The sequence below is a fragment of the Anas acuta genome, chromosome 1, assembly GCF_963932015.1.
Source record: "Anas acuta chromosome 1, bAnaAcu1.1, whole genome shotgun sequence".
NCBI lineage: Eukaryota > Metazoa > Chordata > Aves > Anseriformes > Anatidae > Anas > Anas acuta.
The window spans coordinates 115,841,211-115,861,648 of NC_088979.1; the positions used below are offsets into that span (position 1 = coordinate 115,841,211).

General features: G+C 39.7%; 1 protein-coding gene across 1 annotated transcript; it reads left to right on the plus strand.

The window, feature by feature from the left end:
- Positions 1-1,011: 1,011 nt before the first annotated feature.
- ZBTB11 (zinc finger and BTB domain containing 11) lies at positions 1,012-18,881 on the plus strand. The gene is made up of 11 exons (XM_068695052.1): positions 1,012-1,490; positions 3,347-3,582; positions 4,237-4,468; positions 5,622-6,427; positions 8,056-8,235; positions 8,696-8,932; positions 9,348-9,492; positions 10,822-10,939; positions 13,510-13,668; positions 14,131-14,306; positions 15,681-18,881. Exons 1-11 carry the CDS (start codon positions 1,181-1,183, stop codon positions 16,205-16,207), a joined length of 3,126 nt encoding a protein of 1,041 aa, XP_068551153.1. The 5' UTR covers positions 1,012-1,180; the 3' UTR covers positions 16,208-18,881.
- The last annotated feature ends 1,557 nt before the right edge of the window (positions 18,882-20,438 follow it).

The following is a 20,438-nucleotide window of genomic DNA, read 5'->3' on the forward strand; positions in this document are numbered from 1 at the left end:
GCCCCGGAGGCTGAGGGACCTGAGGCGACATCCCTCATACTTGGGGGGGGTGGGAGGTGCTCACAGCACTTGATGGTGTAATAAATGGCTCAGTCTTCAAAATAGGACTATAATAAAAGTTTACAATTTATTAAAGGAATGGAGGTAAGCAAACAGCACTGGGTGTGCTGGGAGTCTCTGCTCCACCAAGACGCACACCAGTTACATCAAGCAGCTGATTTTTATGCTCCTAGGCTGATACATATTCATTACTACTTCTAGAAAAAAAGCAGGGTTATTATAATTAGTTTCTGGAATCCAAACCCTCCTACTGGAGCATGCGTATCAGTCTCTGGTGGTCCCTCTGGGGGTCTCTCCTGCTGAAGGCTCATAGTCTTCCTCCCTCTTGTCCTTCTCCTTTGTCCAACTTGGCTGTACGTCAGAGACTTGTTCAGTGTCCCCTGCAAGCTTTGCCTTTTAGTTGTTCTTCAGCTCTCCCCATCTACTTAAGCTCCTGGCCAGACAGCAGAGACTTGCATAGTGTCCCATGCACTAATCATCATAGTTAGCAGTTATTCTGAACCCCCCAGATATCAGAGACTTCAAGGAAAAGCCTACAACTGCATTTCCCTTCAAGCTCTCTATTAACAGGAATTGCTAAAACATTCGTTTGCAAGATACAAGAGCTACATACATTAGACTTGTGGTTATACAAGGGTCTGTAGGACAGGTCACATTCATCACACCATGTGGCCCTAGCACTGATCCATACTGACACGAATCAGATGAACATATCTCACAGTGGGAAGAGACTGGATGAGTAAATGTGACAGGGGAAGAGACAGAGGGCTGTGTGTGTGTGGCCATGCTCCTCACGGCTCAGTTTTGAGGGGAGCACCCCCTGCGCCCCCTCCCCTCAGCCCTTGCCCGCCTCTAAGATGGCCGCCCCTCCCCGCGCCCGCCTCCAAGATGGCGGCGCCGCCCTCCTCCCTCCCTCCCCTTTCCCTCCTCCCCCTCTCCCCAGCCACCCGCGTGTGGCCGTGACTTCACTTCCCGGTGTGCAGCAGCCATTTTGTCTCTCCTCCGCCGCCGCTGCCCGCGCTTCTCCCTCCCTCCCGCCGCCGCGGGCCGCGCAACTCCCGTTCCCCCCGCGGGGGCCCCCCCGCCGCATGCCCCCCCGCCCCGCGGCCCGGCGCCGGCCATGTCGAGCGAGGAGAGCTACCTGGCCATCCTGCGCTACCTCACCAACGAGCGGGAGCCCTACGCGCCCGGCACGGAGGGCAACGCCAAGAGGAAGATCCGCAAGGCGGCCGCCTGCTACGTGGTGCGCGGCGGCACCCTCTACTACCAGCGGCGGCAGCGCGACCAGCAGCGCTTCGCCGAGCTGGAGGTGGTGCTGCAGGCCGAGCGCCGCGCACGCCTCATCCGCGCCGCGCACCTCGCCCCCGACGGCGCCCACCGCACCCGGCTGCAGACCTGGCAGGGCCTCTCGCAGAAGTACTGGTGGAGAGGTGAGCGGCGGCCGCGGGGATAACAGGGTCAGGTTGGGAATAAGGAGGCGTTTCTGGTCAGAGGGAGCGGTCAGGCGCTGGGACGGGTCGCGCAGGGAGGCGGGGGGGGTCACCGTGCCTGGGGGGGTGCAAGGAGAGGCTGGACCTGGTGATTAGGGACGAGTTTTAGTGGGTGATGCTGATAGGAGGAGAGTAGTTAAAGCAGGTGGTCGTGGAGGGCTTTCGCAGCCTTAATGATTCTGCAATTCTGTGATCCTAGCTGTAGGGAAACACGGAGAGCAGCCGTCCCAATCCAGGTGTTGCACAGGGGATTTCTCCATTCCTGTGCTTGGTGTAGGATGGTAATCCCTTTCATGCGATCCAGTTCCACCTTTAGCCTGATAATAATCCCATTTCAACTAGCTTGTTGAAGGCGTGCACATTTAAAATAGTACACCCGCTATTAACTGTAATTTTGCACTCATCATTACATTTCCCTATTGCCTCCCATGAGAGGATAAAAACACAGACCCAATCCTCAGCTGGGACCAGAGTCATGTCACAGCAGTTAGAAACCAGTCGTGTGTAACAACCAAAATTCCCAGTTGTGGCCTTCTTTTGGCCGAGCCAATAACGTGGTACCTGTGTTCCCTCTGGATTTGGCGCTCTATTTTTACTCTTAGGCATCCATTAAACGAATCTCCAGCTTTTCAGTTGCCTGGGGCCCAATTTCTGTTTATCCTGCCTTTTTTTTCCAACCACTGGTAAGAAATCTGTCGTTTTCAGCTAGTTTTCTATTTAGTATTAGAAAACTAGTATAGAAAAAATAGTACTTCTATTTTCTATCTCAACGCGTAGGCTGCTTGCTCTAGCTGCAGCCCATCCTTGCAGTCCAGCTCTCATGGATTTGAGGTGCCGATCTGTTGTGGCCGTAGCTGGGAACCAGGGAGCTGGAATGGGGCCCAGGGTCGAGAAGGGTGTTGGCAGTGGGGTCTGCAGGCAGCAGACCCTGAGAACTAGGCCTGGTTTCAGCTGGAATCAGGGAAGCATAAAACATGTCTGGAACAGGCACAGATGTCTTGGGTTGGCAAGTCTCACATTGCCTTAAGTCTGTGTTTTCCCGATCCTTCCACAGATTCATATGCAATGATGGGACATAGCACAGTACAGAATGTTGCAAGCAGAGCAAGTCTCTTGAGGTGTGATAGATTTTGAAGCATAGAGGCACAGGTTTTGTAGGCTTTTATATCGTCCTAGTGATGGAAATGAGTTTGAGTTGAAAGCTTTTATATGCTGAAAATGCCTTGGTATCTCATAGGACCTTAAGCTTAGGAACTGTTGAGTATCTAAAATTTAGTTACACCTGATCAAGTACTGGAGGGGAATGCAGTTTCTTTAAACTCCAAAAATCCCAAACAGCTGATTTAAATCAGTGTTAACGATACAAGTCAGTGTCATCGCCTATAATTCAGTCGGTTCCAGTTGGCACAAACCTTTTACATAAGCCTTCCCATTCTTGTCCTGTTTAGTGAGGACAAACCAAGATCCACTTGTGTGGAGCTAATTGCAGGATCAATTTACAGCTTTCATTGTCTTGGGATTCTTATAGTGAATGTGTAAATTGCTTTTTTTTTTTTTCTAGCTTAAAAATGTCCTTCTGGGATGGTTCTGCTTCATATAGGGATCTTAAATATTTGATTGTGAATGAACTGTGGATTACAGTAAGGACAATAAAAAGAAAGTGTAGGTGGCTGACTTCATTTTTCTTGAATAATCACTTAGTATCTTGTGGCTAATCACCTACATATTTAATTGTGAATTTAAGGTAAATTGAATGAGGATTGGAAGCCTAATTAAGCTTCGTTAATTTTCTTTAGGTATTCTTAAGCAGGTTAAAGATTACATTAAAGAATGCAGCAAGTGCCAGGAAAAGCTAGATCGCTCTAGATCTCTGTCGGATCCTTCTGAAATGCTGGAGGAACTTGGACTGGATACAAAATCTCATGAAGATAGTAATGAAACAGATGATGAATCAAGTAATGCGGCATCAATCCCAGCTGCATCCCCAAAGCCTGTGAAAAAGAAGCCAGTAGCAAAGCATGAGCTTGTATTTGTAAGTACTGCAGTTCACATCTGAACGTATTTAAATGTTCATGCATTCTTAAAAGTATAGTTACTTTCTATTGCTGTGATAATCCTGCATGATCTGACATTTTTATAAATATATTTGGTGTGTGAAAACAGGTGACTGGTACATATTACATGAAATCAGTGATAATATACGGTCTTCAGAAAATTGCCCCTATATATATATATATATATGTTTATGATCCAAGGGAAATTTAATTGCAAAAGTATAAGAAAAGCATCACTTACGAGCTTCTCATGGAATCTGTATCTGTTCTTTAATAAATTTGCTGTACTTATATATATAAAATTCTTGATGATGGTAACTGGGGGCTTATAGACATATAAAGACTTGAATCTAGAAATTGTTTCACATTGTAGCATTGGAAGATACAGTCCAAAGCACTGTTTGAATATGTCTTCCCGTTTTTCCAGTTGTCTGTTTAAACTTTTTTGGGGGAGGGTAAGAGTTGGCAAATTTGGGGGTGGGGGGGATGGGAAGAGAAAATAATAGTAAGATGGTACAGGCTTGAACTGCTTTGATGGTTGCAGCAAATAATCCTTTTCTGTGTTTCAGTGTGAATGCTTACAAAGGCAGAGTCTAAATGTAATGAAGTTCTCGTAATGTTGTTTATGACAGGTTGACAGTAAGGGCCTTGTGAAGCAGTCATCTTCCAAACATTGTCTGTCAGTCTTAAACCAACTGAATCAGCAGAGGCTTTCCAATCAGTTCTGTGATGTGACTCTGCTGATTGAAGGAGAGGAGTACAAAGCTCACAAATCTGTCTTGGCAGCCAACAGCGAGTACTTCCGAGAGCTCTTCATTGAAAAGGGAGCTGTCACTAGTCATGAAGCTGTAGTGGATCTGTCAGGTGAATTGTTGTGGGTTTTGAAGATAGAAATCTTAATATCTGAAGTAAGGTGTACAGTGTTTGATTCAGTCTCTTTTGAGTGTTCAAGACAACCAAGTATTTTATCTTGTTTTTTTCTCTTTTAATCTAAAAGTATTTTGTATGGTTTTTAATGCTAAAATGATCACTCCTGTTTTTGCATAATTTGATCTCCCATACTGAATTGACCATGGAATTCCATCTCATAATTTATGAGAAGCTCTGGATTTATTTATTTTTTTTAGCTTGCTTAGGTGTGTTTTCTCCTTGTATTAGTCACAGACCTTAAAAAAAGGGGGCATAATCCAGCTGTTTGAATAAACCAAGAGGAGGTGTTCACTAGCTTCTCACAGAACTGTTTTGCTGAGCAAATACTACATTGTCTCATGTCTGGAAAACAGTGCTATACATGTTTCTGCTTATTTGTCAAACCTCCTGTTACCTTTAAGATGGGAGATAATCCTAAAGTCAGTGTTCCAAAAATAACTTTGAAGTGGTGAAGAATATTGTACAGAACTTAAATGTTCTGTTGCTTTCCCATTACTTTCTTAGCTGTCTGTCTTTGCATGAGCAATGGATTTCTATTATGATGGTGCAGAAGGTCCCCCAAATTCATTATTTCATTTACGATTTTTTGAACTGTGGAAAATTATAACAAATGCTTCTTTGGAAGCATTTTTATCTATATATACACATTTTTTTTCAGTAGCCACTTCCTTGACTTATTTTTCTGCAACATCAGTTGTTGCTTAACTCCAGACTGCTTTCTGAATGTAGCAGCCCAGAAAGGCTTGAGCTAAATTAGGATTAATCTGCTTCAAAAACATTGTGGCCCTCCTAGCATCCTGAAACAATCTTTTTCAGAATTTTATTGTGAAACTACCTCAATTTTACTTATTAAAAAAAAGTTGTCTTGAGTTTGACTTCCACAATATATACAAGGAGGATTTTTGTGTGTAAATGGCAATGAACTGAGTCTGAATGGAGGGGCTTCAATGGTATTCCTGAGTGTGTTTCACTCTTAATTTCAGGCTTAACTGTATCAAAGACAAACTGTTGTATCCTTCCTGGGGTATTTTGGTGTAACAAGGGGGTCGTCAGTGTTTGATCTAATCTCTTGTTTTATTTCTGATAGGGTTTTGCAAGTCGAGCTTCCTCCCACTCTTGGAATTTGCTTATACTTCAGAATTAACTTTCGACTTCTGTAGTATGGCAGAAGTGGCCATGCTTGCTCGTCACCTCTTCATGTCAGAGGTTCTTGAACTCTGTGAGAACGTGCACAAACAGATGGAAGAGAAACAAATTACAGTGTACCAAAAGGGAGACATTCACACAGTAGAGTCAACACAAAGTTTAGCAGAGCAGATCAGAGTGCAGATGCCCCTCCTGCAGCCTCTGCCAGCAGAGCTGGCAGCCCATGAAATGACAGCAGTTGTGAACGGAGCTCCTTCCTCTGCTGGGCCCGAGGAGGCAGCAGCACCCCAGCCCCACCTCCTGCCCCCACAGCCTGCAGAAGCCACTCCTGATGGCCTTTCAAAGCCTTTGGAGCAGTGTGAAACAACTGAAAATTTTATCAAAATAGAGCTGGTGGAGAACGTTTCAAACAGCACTGTGGTTGTCAGACAGGCTGAGCCATCAGTTGTGGAAGCCATGGACACAGACGGTCAAGTGGAAATGGAGCTAAATGAAAGCTGTCAAGCAAATGTAGAGATGGCTCCGGAAGACTCCTCGGAAATGCTCAAGGAAAATGATGGCAGGCAAAGTAAAGAAGAGAGCGCTTTGGCTTCACAACCAGAAAGCATGGCTTCCAGCCAGGATGATACTTATAAAAGCAAGCTTCGCCAGCGTTCTGTTAGCGAAGGTGGATATATCAGATTGCATAAAGGAATCGAAAAAAAGCTGCAAAACAGAAAGACAAATCCGAAATCTGCAATACAGCAGGTATTCTATCTCTGTTTAAGCCTGTTGGCGGTAATCATCCTTTGTTTCCACACCAGTCTGAAAAGACTGTTTCCCATTTCCAAGCGTTGTCTGGCAAATGCTTTAAATGTTTTCTTCTTTTGAGAAATCAATGTTACTGCAAACCAAAGTAACATCCATCCCTCTGCACTGAGAGGTATAAATTGTTACCCTTTTAAATGGAAATTGTAGCATTAGTCTCCCTTTTACCTCTGATCATTATGAAGACCGGATGTTAAAACCAGCACAGTCCAAATATTTGAGCTATATTTGTGATTTCTGTTTCTCTGTTTGGGGAGGGGGAGCTCTTTCAGGAGCAGGTCCTGTTAACTTCACAGTTTTTAAACCCTCTCCCCTTGATAGAGAAGGTCTCCAGACAGCATCCACGTGTGGAATAAAAAAGTTTTAGATAATTGCTTAGAATTGGAATTAGGAATAGGTTTCTACTTTCATAACTGATCTCTTAATTTTTCACCTTTTTGTCTCATGCTTTCCTCAACTCCCACCATGACACTGGATGTTGTATAAGTGTTAGAAAATAGACGCTCCTTCTTGAGTTCTTAGTTTTAATCCTGGAAGAATAACAGTAAAGAGAAATTGCAAGGAAATACTGCTGACTTGAATTAGCATAATTGCAGTTGGCATGGATAAAAGCATGCTTTGTATGAATGGGTGATTTTCCAAGCTCTTATTAATCATCAACTGGACAAAATGATTTTTGTGGCTTCCTAATTTGGCCAAGTTTGCATAACTTTTCAGAGCAACAGTAAGACATAAAAGAGTCTGAAAATGTTGTCCCTGTGTTGAGTTTATTTGTGTGAGACAAGAAAAGGCTAGTGTGTTTGCAAAAATTTCTAGATATTTCACTTGTTGGAGGAATGGGGAGAAGAAATGGGGATGCAATGTACTGTTTTTTCCCCTTGCCTTATTCTCAGAAACCTGAAGGGGAGATACTTGATACAAGAAATTTCAGCCTGATCACTTAAGCTATGGATTTTAAAGAACATGACAGCAAGTTTCTGCAAAGGAAAATGAGATTGCCAGCTCAAGGTAGCACTGCCAATACCTCACACAAACGTTCAAGCTGGAACGCCCTTAACTGGAAAGAGCTTTGCTTAAATAGTGTCAAATTTTTTACACGTTATTAATAACTCTGTTCTTGCTGGCTGGTAAGAATGTATTAGGCCACTCTTTTTATGTCTAATTTGATAACTTCTGAAGTAAGTCTTGAAAAGGAAAGCTGAAGTGAAGGACTTAGTTAGAAACATTTTATAGAAGTAATGACTGGAAGTATTTGTGGTTCCTCTCTAACTATCACTTAGCTTGTGTTTAGCCAGTTACTCAGGGAGGGCTAGTTGGATCTGAAGTGGTAAGTTGTCTATCTGTAATTACAGTCAGCTTGTGGTTGTGAAAGAAGACCATTTTTCCTACCATAATCTCTCTGGATTTTCAGTGATCTAAAAAGGCTTAACTTTCCAGTGGCTACAGAAACTAAGGGAGATTGGGTGATGTTACTGTAACATAAAGAAACATAAGCTTTTATCACTGGCTACATTGTGTTTCGTACTTCTGAAAGAAGTTCATTCACTGGTTATGTTTTTCCAATTTAGGTTGCCATGAAGCTGGTACAGAGAGGGAAAAAAATGAAACAGCCCAAAAGAGAGACCACAGAAAATAATGAAGTAGAAGCTCAGCACAAATGCACGGAGTGTGGAATGGTGTTCCAGCGGCGCTATGCGCTTATAATGCACACACTAAAACATGAAAGATCTAAAGATTATAAATGCCCAGTAAGTCTTTTTTGTCTGTAAACCTTGCTATTAAAATTATTTTTCTTGTCTCTTTTAGTATTTTGCATTTATTTTCTTTACAGACTTCAGAGACGGACAGAGCCTTGATCTAAATGGCTAAAATGTAGTGCAGCCACATGGCCTGACAGCATCGTGTGGCATGAGAGTGCCTGCGCTGCTCGTGATGCTGGGTGGGCTTTACTTTTAACCTTACTGGTAAATTTACAGTTGTATTTAGATTATCCTGGGAGTTACTTCTTACTGGGAAGTGAACAACGGCTCTGTCAGTAGCCTTAAAAAGCCAACGCTTAATTCTATTAATTAACCTGAAAAAAAAATCTGTTGGAGTCAAATTACAGACCTATGCAATCAGATTACTACATTTAAAATCTTTGATTTACCTTTTTTGAAATAGCTTTGAAATACTGCATGCAGATTGAAGTTATGTTTTCTTTCCTAGTTGTGTAAAAAAGAATTCCAGTATGGTGCCTCCCTGCGAGCTCATCTTGTCCGACACACACGGAAGACTGAAGTGAACACTGCAGCTTCTAGTGTAGAAGAGACAGGCATGTCTTCAGTGAAAGGGAGAACTAAACGGGAATTTGTATGTGATATCTGTGGCAGAACTCTACCTAAGCTCTATTCTCTCAGGATACATATGCTCAAACATACAGGTGTAAAACCGCATGCATGCAAGGTAAAGAGAAAGTTCTATTACTTGGTAATCACGTCAGTAATGTATTTGATACTTTAGTATTGACCCTCTGTCCTACAAGTTAGGTTAATTTACGTCATTTCACAATGGGAAAAAATAACATAACATTGCTGATGAAATTTCTTGTAGTTCGAGACTGTAATCTAGAATTCAACTGGAAGCTTGAATCATGGAATTTAATATTCCTATGTCTAGAAAATGTCTTTGCTTGAGTGTTCTTTTTTAACGGACCATTTTTGCTACTGGTGAGGAATCACAGGCTTGGTCATCCTTGTTACTAAGAAATACAGGAGTTGATATTGTGTTTGGAGCTAACAGGTATTCAAAACTGATCTGTTGAAATATTCTGTGTTTTTTTTTTGTCCTCTTTGATTGGATATGGATTTTTTTTTTTTAGGTTTGTGGAAAGACCTTTACATATAAGCATGGATTAAAAATGCACTTAGCTCTCCATGAAGTACAGAAACAGTTTCAGTGTGACTTGTGTGAGAAGTCCTTTGTCACTAAAAGAAGTCTTCAGGAACATATGAGCATTCATACGGGTAAGTAGTGAGAATTGCTTTGGATGGCTTTTGTGTGCTGGTGAACTTTAACATTGTTCTTTAATGCCAAAGGAACAATTTAAAAATAAAGCAGTTTTTCATCCTGGCCTCGACTTAGATGTAATTATTCATCTATATTTCTTCTTTGGGCTTATTTTATCTTAGCTTAAGATTATTATGCAAATATTCTATACTAGAACAGGGAGTAGTGGTTAGTCTGTTCCTACTTTTTTATGCCTGTGTCATGTGAATTCAACAAAGATAAGCAAGAGTCTAGAACATTTTTGAGCAACTATACTTTCAGTCTGTCCTTTCAGAGGAGAACTTGCTAAATTGAAACTCTGAGAAACTCCGGGTGTTGTTTCAAGATTTCTGCTTGTACTAATAAAACATTTCTAAAGCAAGAATGTATTATTTGTTGCACAGCTATTTTAAATGACTTGAGGGAAAGATATTTTTAAAAATGAGCAATGCTTCAGGATTTATTCCTATTTTAATAGGTTATATGGTCTTTAAGATTGTGTACTTTCTCATGGGATACTGTTTGTGTGATCTATGAACTAGTTATTTTCTGTGAGAGCTCTCATTTCAAAGGAATAAAATCTTTTTCTTCAAAACTTCTACAGTAGGACAGCAGTTCAAAGGCTGTACTTCTAACTAAGAAGTACAGGACTTGTATTCTAATTTCAGAAGTTTTATACTGAAATTTTATAAAAACTGGCATCTTGAAAGATCTTGGCATGTAAAAGATGATGCTTCTTTTGTCCAAGACGAGTAGTTTTTAACTATGTTGTAATATGTAGAAGTTGTCTGTGTTTCCTGAGTTGGGAGGAATCAGAAGGAAGAGCCTGTACCAAAAGTGGAGGAATTTATGTTAGTACTCAAGACTCGTGAAGAGATGAATTGGAGCTGAAAGCTCCTCTTTTGAAGTGGTGTTCCACAAATTCAAGGTGTGAGTCACCCACAGGCAATGCCGCATTGCTGGAGAAATTGCGTATTGTATGAAAATAGGCAACTGTTTTTCACATGAGGGCAGTTTTTTAAACTGTTCACATTTCATGGCTAATCAGCTATACTGTTGTACCCTGTGTTTAGAAACATGCAGTGAAGTCATTGAGAGTTGTTACTCTCCCTTCCATCTATGACTACATTGGCGCATAAAAAATACACTTGAAAATTCCATCTGTGTGTAATTAAACCAACTTCTTTTTGTAGCACTGCTCTGCTTACTTCAGATAAATTACATAGGAAGAAAAAACACTCACAAAGCATCCCAGAGAGATGGAGGCCTGGCTTTGTAACTTGTTTGCTTGTGTTTTTTTTTGTCAGGAGAATCCAAGTACCTTTGCTCTATCTGTGGGAAGTCTTTTCACAGGGCTTCAGGACTCAGTAAACACATAAAGAAACACCAGCCAAAACCTGAAGTTCGTGGATATCAGTGTACTCAGTAAGTTGTTAGTTATTATGGTGTTTTGTTCTTTTGGTTTGTTGTTGGGGTGGTTTTTGTCCTTATTTTGCTTCAAGATGAAAAGCAGATCCTGGTTATAGAACAAAAGTTCATTGGCCTACAATGAGATTTGTAAAACATGAGTGTTATAAAAAATAATGAGACTTCTGTTAATATATGAATTGGAGAGCAACACCTTGGAATTTTTAACTGTTACCTACTTTCATACAGTTATGTTTTAATGAGTATGTTTGCACTTGGAGCTGTACTAAGTAGCCCTGTGGTTTTAAAGCTCCCCTGTAGGACAGATAGAGTGGTAAGATTGTCGGAGACAAAGGGTCTTCAGCCTGCTCTTGTCTTCCTTTACCCTGATAGTTAGTTTTGGTTGCATATGAAAATGTCCTATTAAAGTCTGTGATGTAATGTACTTGTGTGCACTGCAATATACACTATGTTTGGCAAACAGCTGTGCAGGAGTATCTAGATTACAGATACAGATTAAGGCTCACCGGCTATTTTTAACCTGATTATAAAACTTATATGACTACTTGAAAGTCAGTAAAAATGTGTTTCATAGGGTGTTTACAAATCATGATGTTTTTCATATGACCAAGCAGACTATAGGAGAACCTTTCAATTAACCTGTAGGAGCACAAGTGGTACTTAATTTCCAAACTCTCAGTTAGGTCTTTGGAAAACTGACAGGTATTTAATGGGGCTGTACTATTTATGATTGCCTGTATGTAGCTTGTGGTATTAATGAAAAGCCTGTATCAAAAATATTTGTAATGTATCTCGGGTAGTACAGCTGTACAAATATTTCCTAACTGCTGAAAATTCATTTTAATTCTGTCTGCAGTGTTTTTGTTGAGTGGTTTGTAGTACTAAAAATGTAGATCTCAAAAATGCCAAGAACAAAGCTAATAGGATCCACATCAGGACAGAAGTAGTTAATGAAACATAACAGGGAAGACAATTTTGGTTCTGAAAGAGTTATATTAAAAATAGATATTCAAGGCAGTAGTCATGGATGCAACATCACTTTGAATGAAAATGTATTTTGATTCCTCAACTCCTTCAAAACAGACACAACCCTTGTTTCTTCTAGAGTTTAGATCTATTCTAGGAATATAATTCATGTCACAAGTGGTTTAGAGAGCTTCACTAAGCTACAAGTAGGCTTCATTTTTCTACTACATTGGCTTGGTATGTAAATCGTCCTGCCATGCTTGAGTTTGAGCTTCTGGCCCGGTTAAATAAAGCTTCACACAAGGTACTTTGCTAAAAGTAGAAGTAGATATTAGATTAAATCACAGCAGTGTGTGAGTGTCAGAGGGTGGTTGTCATGGTTCATTTTTTTTACTTTTGAAATTAATACTTCTCTAAGGGATTTTCTAAATACGCCGTCTGTGAGAACACCAAGTACCAACCTCTGTGAAGACCCTTAGGGATGTGGAAACCCAGAATCCCTGAGAATCCCATTTGAAATGGAGCTGTTGGTGGTTTTGTTGTTGTTTTTCCTAGCCTAGATTGTTCAGGCAATTCAGGGACTATAACCTACTTAATTTCTCTAAAGCATAGAAGGCTTTTTTCTTACCTTTCCAGGGTACCCAATCTTTGTGAAGTGTGATATTACAAGTTTTGTTCTCATATGGAAGCTTTCTTCTCTTCAGATTCCACTTAGTTAGAATTCAGAGATTCCCTCTTTCCAGAGGTGGTTGAGCTACAAAATGTAAATCCTCTACAGTGGACTTGGAAGTCCATGAATAACTTTGCTTGTTGGCCTTTCTCTGCACTCTGTCCTTTCTCAAGTCATACAGTGTGTCGTGATACATGAGGAAGAGATGTAGAAGATTAGGTAGAAGAAGAGGTCTGTAAGGCAAAATACGTTTCAAAGATAAAGCATGTTTTTGGCTGGACTACCCCTGTAGTTTTTACACCAAGAGAAATTTGTTATTTTATGTAGTCACACTATGGGAAGATATAAATGAAGAAAAACTTTAGGAATTTAGTTTTAGACATATTCAAACTTCACACTAAAGAATGAACATCGCTAATCTTAGATACATTCTTGTAGAATCCTGAATTTGTTTTTTAACTTTTGAAAAAAATATACTTCAGCATTACAGAAAAAAAAAAAAAAAACACCCAGATATGTTATCTTTGGTTTATTATTTAATCCTCTTTGGTAATCCTCTTTGGTAAGGGAGGAAACAACTGTTAGAACCCTCAGAGTAATTCCTAAGATCTAATATACCTTTTTGATGTCTTTCAGCCAGTCTGCCTTTGATTAATCCTCATAATAAAAACAGAAGGAATATAATCATCCATAATAGACAAAAATGTTTCAGAACAATGTCCTCAAATGGTATTCCAGATTTTCAGATAGGATGCTCTTCCTTTTAATTTCCCCTGGTTTGGAAAGAGTTTGTGCTTTGTATTAATATTGATGACACTACAGTTCTTCTCCAAGTGTTCAGTTGCCGTTACAGAAGGGGATTTCTGTGCCTTGGAAATCAGGCTTACCAAGATCTTGCTGATATAGAATGCTACAACCTTTGCTGTTACAGGTGTGAAAAGAGTTTCTACGAAGCTCGAGATCTCCGGCAGCACATGAATAAACACTTAGGTGTGAAGCCATTTCAGTGCCAGTTTTGTGGAAAATGTTATAGTTGGAAGAAAGACTGGTATTCTCATGTGAAGTCTCACTCTGTCACAGACCCTTATAGGTAAGAGGAAATAACTGAAATGTAAGAAATTATAATGCCACAGCCCTAGATTAGTCACCAAGGAACTGCCTAGTCTGTGGTTCAAGAACTGATTGATTGACCTTGACTGGGGCGTTGAGACCTTGAGAATGTGGATGGATGACTTCAAATAGTGTGGTCAAACTGGTAATCTGCTGGCACAATCCTGGGACTAACGCATGTGAAGTCATAAGAGGATAAGTATAATTAGTAAAGTTATGCTTTGTATGCAATCTTGCTTCTCTAGAATGGTAAGTGGAAGTTCTGTGGCTATTAATAAGAGAAAACGTGGCTTTTACAGTCCAGTGGCATTTTTATTTATGGAAATAGCTGTCATGAAGCAATATACCCATTAAATTTTACCTACATTAATTCAAGTACATTTTTACTTTAAAAACTTTAAGCATAGGATAATGGTTTTAACTCTCATTTTACATACTCTAGGTGTAATGTATGTGGTAAAGAATTTTATGAGAAAGCCTTGTACAGAAGGCATGTAAAGAAAGCCACACATGGTAAAAAAGGAAGAGCAAAACAAAATCTGGAACGAGTTTGTGAGCATTGTGGAAGAAAATTCACGCAGCTCCGGGAATATAGGAGGCACATGAACAATCATGAAGGTATGTAGAAAGCAAATAGTTACGGCGTTCTCCTACCCTTAAAAGCATTGTGGAGAAAAGGGTTATTATGGGTTATCTTGGGATCTGTGTGTCCTGTGATGCAGAACACACAAGTTCTTACAGATTGTCCAGTTAGTTTTATGCTTATCCTGATTAATTAACATTCTTCTGGTGATTCCTAGAGATGCTGCTGGCATCTTTCTAAAACTGTAGTCACACAGTCCCAGTACTATTTGTCTTTCTCAAACTGTAATAGAAAAATTATTTCAGAAGCAATAGGAAAAAAAAAATATGTATCTGGCAAAGAAAGAATTGCACGTAGTGCTTTGAAAGTTGCATGTGGCTAGTAAAATATTCCTCAAACTGGAGAGTGATTGGCTTGAATTTAAAAAAAGGACCACTGGAGATTAACTTCTTGACGTATAACTAGTAGTAAGCTTTATAATGTTTGGGGAAACTACGAAAACACTTCATAATTTTAAAAGTATATGCATTTTTTACTTTAGCTGTGAAGTGTGATCTTCAGTATTTGGTTATTCCAGCTGTGTTTGAAGTCTATAATACAGAGACGCATCTTCAGGGGAAAAATAAAAAAAAAAAAAAAAAAAATTTTTTGAAGCTTATCTCCTTTTAAAAAGCTGTTATATCTCTAACTACTGGAATAGAGATTCATTCTAAATACAATGCGTCCTGGATACTGGATACCTAGCCTAAACTTACAGTGACTGCTATGGAGAAAAAGTCAGTTAAAAGCCAGTTAAAATAGTGCTTGTCACCACCCACATGCTCCATTAGATAATGCAGGCCACAGAGTTTGCACTTTATAAGGGAGAATAAGATTATACGAACACCATGTGCAGAATTTGAACATATGTAGTGTGGAGGAGGAAGAAAAAAAAAGCTGTAGATGGCCTTATCAACTAACTAGAATAGGTGCTGATTTGTTGAGAGGTATATAGAAAGATTTACAGAAACGAGGTGTGACTAGGAATCTAAGTGACATATTCTAATAAGTAAAACGTGGTTTCAGAAGTAAATTGTTTTTGTCTGTGCTGCCTTAATTTTACATTAAGCTTTATGCACTTAAGATAGTGCATCTGCATGAAAAGGAAATGTTTAAAAAAAGTAATGAGAAGACATTAGTTTGCAAGAGCACTTGTGGAAATGATAATCTTACCATTTAATGCATTATCCTTATGTTAGACTGTAGTACAGAAATGGTAAGATCTTTTTCTTGTTTGGAAAAATTTGAACTACTTGTACCATTTCTTTGTGCTTTTATACTACTGTCCTCCCTGTCATTTCTCACCATCATGCATACATAATTATAAATGCTGATGGTCGTTTTTTTCTTTGCTTTCCATTTGAAAACAGGTGTGAAGCCATTTGAATGTCTAACTTGTGGAGTAGCCTGGGCTGATGCGCGTTCCCTGAAGCGTCACGTAAGGACGCATACTGGAGAACGGCCGTATGTCTGCCCAGTCTGCAACGAGGCTTACATAGATGCCCGGACGCTGCGGAAGCACATGACCAAGTTCCACAGAGACTACGTACCCTGCAAAATTATGTTGGAAAAAGATACTCTTCAGTTTCATAACCAGGGGACGCAGGTGGAACATGCCATCAGCATTTTAGCAGCAGACGTGCAGGAACAAGAAACTGAAATTAGTGTTGGTGGTGAGGAGGTGGAGACTCTAGTAGTGACAGGAGACACACTTGAAGCAATTGAAGCAGTTGCAGCTACTGAAGAATGTACATCAGTCTCCACTCTTTCTGACCAAAGCATCATGCAGGTGGTAAATTATGTACTGGCACAACAGCAAGGACAGAAAATGGCAGAAGTCACGCAGGCCATGGAAACTGTAGAGGTAGAAGTAGCCCAAGTTGCAGAGAAAGAGTGAATACAGAACATAAGAAAGAGCAAGGGGACTGAGGTCTTACGATACATGACAGCTAAATATGAACTGGGTATCTGAGGCTTACAGATACCTACCCGCACTGTTAATCTCCAGTACTGAATTTCTTGGTTACGAAATATTACACGACGCATTACAGGGCAAAAGTTAGGATGCTTCAGTGTAGTCCAAGGCTTTGACGGCTAAGATATCTGCACTGGTCATAACTATTTAAAAAAAAAAAGTTGGAATAATATTGTTTCCTGTGTCATGGAGTACCATGCTGTAAATTAAAGTATCTATAAAGTGGCTGCACTAAAATCTAGAAATGTACAGTTGGTAGCATTTTTTACTTATTTTTACATGCATTTCATCAAGTTTGTGAGTGAATGACCATCACAGGGTTTCGTCTCTTTACTCCCTAAAACAAGGCAATGGTGGAGTGTTCCATGCAGTGCGTGCTTTATGTGACAAAATCTGAGGCTTTTGTCTTTAGGCAGGTGCACCATCCGCAATTAGCGAATCCTAGTTGTGAAGAACTTGTTTAAATTCCAGATCATTGGGGGCAGGTTCATGGTTCCTCAAAACAATGAGGGAAGGGGTTCCAATGAAGTCTGAGCATGTGGTACCCTGAGATCAGGAACTGAAGTTCTCTAGAGGATATCCTAATGAGGGGAGACAACTTCTCTAAGTAAACTGCTGCTTATTTGTGAGAGGAGCTTACACTTCATCCTGCGTGCACAGCTATATTTAGGTTAATGGTGTTCAGTTGTGTAGAGGAACCTATGGTTTGCATTATACATATCCAAAGCAGACAACCTAATGCTGGATGCTTATACTCTTACATTAAATGTGATGCAGAAACATTCAATTGATAGGAGTATAATGGCATGTTTTTGTGAGAAGGGGCATATAAGTATGCTGAAGTCCCACTCATTAGGAACTGATCTTGTGTTATATCGTTGACGAGAAGAGCTTTGATGACTCCCAGATGGGACACATAGCCACGTCAAAGGAAAGAACTATGAAAGTCTTAGCATCAGGTAAGAATTAGTCTCAAAATTACAAGAGTCGCCAGAAGACCTTACTACAGATGCTCTAACAAATACTTCTAAGGCAAGCTAATTACTCAGTGTTGTATCACATCGATGGAAAAAATCCTTCCTAGGCTTTCCTGCTAGTAAGCATGAATCACAGCCATGCTTGACCGAGCTGATTTAATAATATGTACAGTGCACGCGTCAAGGTGTGGGTTCTTTAATTGTTCTTGTTTTTTTAAATTGCTTTTTTTTTAAATAAGCGTCTTTCAAGAGATCATGGAACGTGCTAGACACAGGAAGAACCAGAACTGTGTTCTTTTAAACTATTTTCAGTTTCTATAGCACTATTAAATGCTTTCCAACTTTGACAGCAGCAGGGTATCCAAGGAGCCAGAAGCCTGTTAAGGCTGCAGTCACTAAAATCGTATGCATATAATGCTGTAACCCTTAAAACTGATTCACGAAGCAAAATTTAAGCAAAATCCATGATGAAGTAACCACCTCCTTTGAATCTGCCTTCCATCATGTTTAACTACTTGAATATCTGCCTACTAAGCTACAGAATGAACTGTTCTTTGTAGATTTTGCAAACATGTAGATAAAGAGTTGTTGAAATTTTAAGGTAGCTTGAGTTCCTGCCTCAGATTTGAACTTGTGGATGACTCTTTCAAAAATGAATGTTGTCCTGCACAGAAGTCATGTCATTATTTATACTTCCTGCAGCCCTTTCCAACTGTGTTTTTTTTTTCTGGTTACCCCACTGAGTAAAGCTAAAATGAATACTTGAAGGAAAAAAAAACACAAACTGGTAGCTGTAATTTTTGAATATCTATATGGTCAAGAATCTTGAGATAGCCATCCTGCTTAAAAAAAAAAAAAAACAAAAAAACAACACATAGGTAAATTAACTGTTCTTACTGCCACTATGATGGAAAAAGGTTTAATAGACTGCTAGGTAACCTTTAAAACTTATTCCAGTATTTGTATCTTACAAGTAATTATGTATTGAGTGATGAAATCGCAAGGGAAAACAGCTGTAAATAGTGCTAGAACATTATTTGTATATTTAGCGTGTTACTTAAGAAGAATATTATTAGCACCTCAGTTTAATCTTTGGTGCATTTATTTATTTGCCCAATACATGGTAGGAAACAAGTGAAAATGAATTTCAGAGCCTTGTTCGCCACTGTAGAAATACTTCAACTGACTTAATAGCCTGTCATTTAAAAACAAGGAAATAAATTTGTTTCATAAACAGAACTCAACCAGGAATATCAAAGCTGAACACTGAATACTGTGCCTCATCTTTCAGAAGGGCATGAGGTTAGTAGGGAGTATCATTGTTAGCTTTGCTGTTCCTGTATTTCAGAGGTTGCCTTACGTTTTTCCTTAGATATCCTAAGCTATTAATTTAAGATGATTACTATGCTTCCGCAACCTCTTTGATGTCAGACTGCAACTATGCAGTTGATATTATTTAATTTGATTTTTTTAATGAAGTTCATGAGACCTGTCCATTTATAAAGTATAGTGATGAACTCTTGTATATAATTTGATCTGTACATGATGCTGTTTTTATTTAGTGTTAGATGTATAAAGTTATGGTTTCTGTCATTAAATAAACTAAGCTTTGCCATGAATTTCTCTTTTAAACAACATTTTCTTGGGGGGGGGGGGGGGGGGGGAATTGTTACAATGTTGTTCATTCCTCTTCAGTATTTCCCCTTCTATATTATAGGCAGGGACTTTCTACATGGTACTACCTACTTTTAAAATTATACTGAAATTAACTTGTACAAGGAAAGGAAAACCTCCACTGTGTTAGAACATCAATCTACTAGAGTATGATGTTAACAAAACACTGGATGTTCATATTTGGATTAATCTGGCTGCAACATGTAGTAAAGGGGCCTTTCCTCATTCACTTAAAACACAGTTCTACCATTAGTTCTACCATTTTTAGTTAAGTTATTTCTCTGTACAACGCTGCCACACAGAAGGCAGTAGCACACAGCACTTCTGTCTTGGCCTCTGCTCTGGGCAGTTGTCCTCCAGTCACCCACCTGGCTGAAGGCTGAGCTGTAAGCTGCCTCCTGGCCTGTCCTCTTAGGAGCAACGCTAAGGCAACATTGGCATTGCAGAAAAGCCTTTTTTTTTTTTTGGTCATTGTTTTGTTGGTTTATGGTGTATCCCGATGGCCTAAGAGAAATGGTAAGACTTAGGTATATTAATGGTTAGCATTTCAGCATATTAACTCTTCTGCAGACCTATACAGGTAACTAGGCTACACTAGAAATACATAATTCAGTCAAAAGGGGGGATTCAAAAGGCTGTGTACTGAAGAAGTGATGTGGCCTACTAGTATGCATGTAATGGACTTACCATAGGTTAGGTCAGCTGCTGCTGCCACTGGCTGTTGGGAACCTAGTGCCTATTAAGCACTTATCCATTGAGACCTGTTCCCATGACAGCATGCTAGCTATTTGGGTGTTTTTGTGTTTTTTTTTTTTAAAACTATAAGATGGTCAAAGGCCTGGAATGACTTCAGTCACTACCATCACTCTCAGGTTATTGTCAAATACCTTTACAAGTCTACCGTGGCTCTTCAGCAAGATCAGTAACGTTCAATCTTGCCCCCATTTGAAAGGTTTTATTTAAGGGTAATATTCTTAGTAAAAGGGCTCTGCTTTATAAATACAAGCATCAGCATTAAGTGTTACTATCTATCTGTGCAGTAGTGCAAGTTAGTGTTAATATCCTAAGCTATCTGCCAGCTTCATGATTACTGTTCTTTGTTTGCAATGCTAAGGTGTATGTATGAACACGAAAGGCTACTACAGTTAGACTTCTTTCACAACAGCAAAGGCAGAATTAGCATTTTATAACACCCTACTAGGAATCAACCAACGCTTATGCATAATGACTATGACTACAAATTACGGAAAGCTGGGGGAGAGGAGGAGTGATAGTTATGCCTTTATTATAACTTGCATTACTTTAGATTATTACGTTCATACTTCAGGGAAAGTATTAACACAGGCTCAGGACTTCAAGCTTCAGCAAAGCTCTCACTACAAAAACACAAGCACTTCATCTGTGCATCTGTTTCATTCGGAAATCCAAAAAGAAACAACAACCAAAACCGCTGTCACCAGATTAGCAAAGGTTTTTAAAATCTCACTGTACATAACTGGATC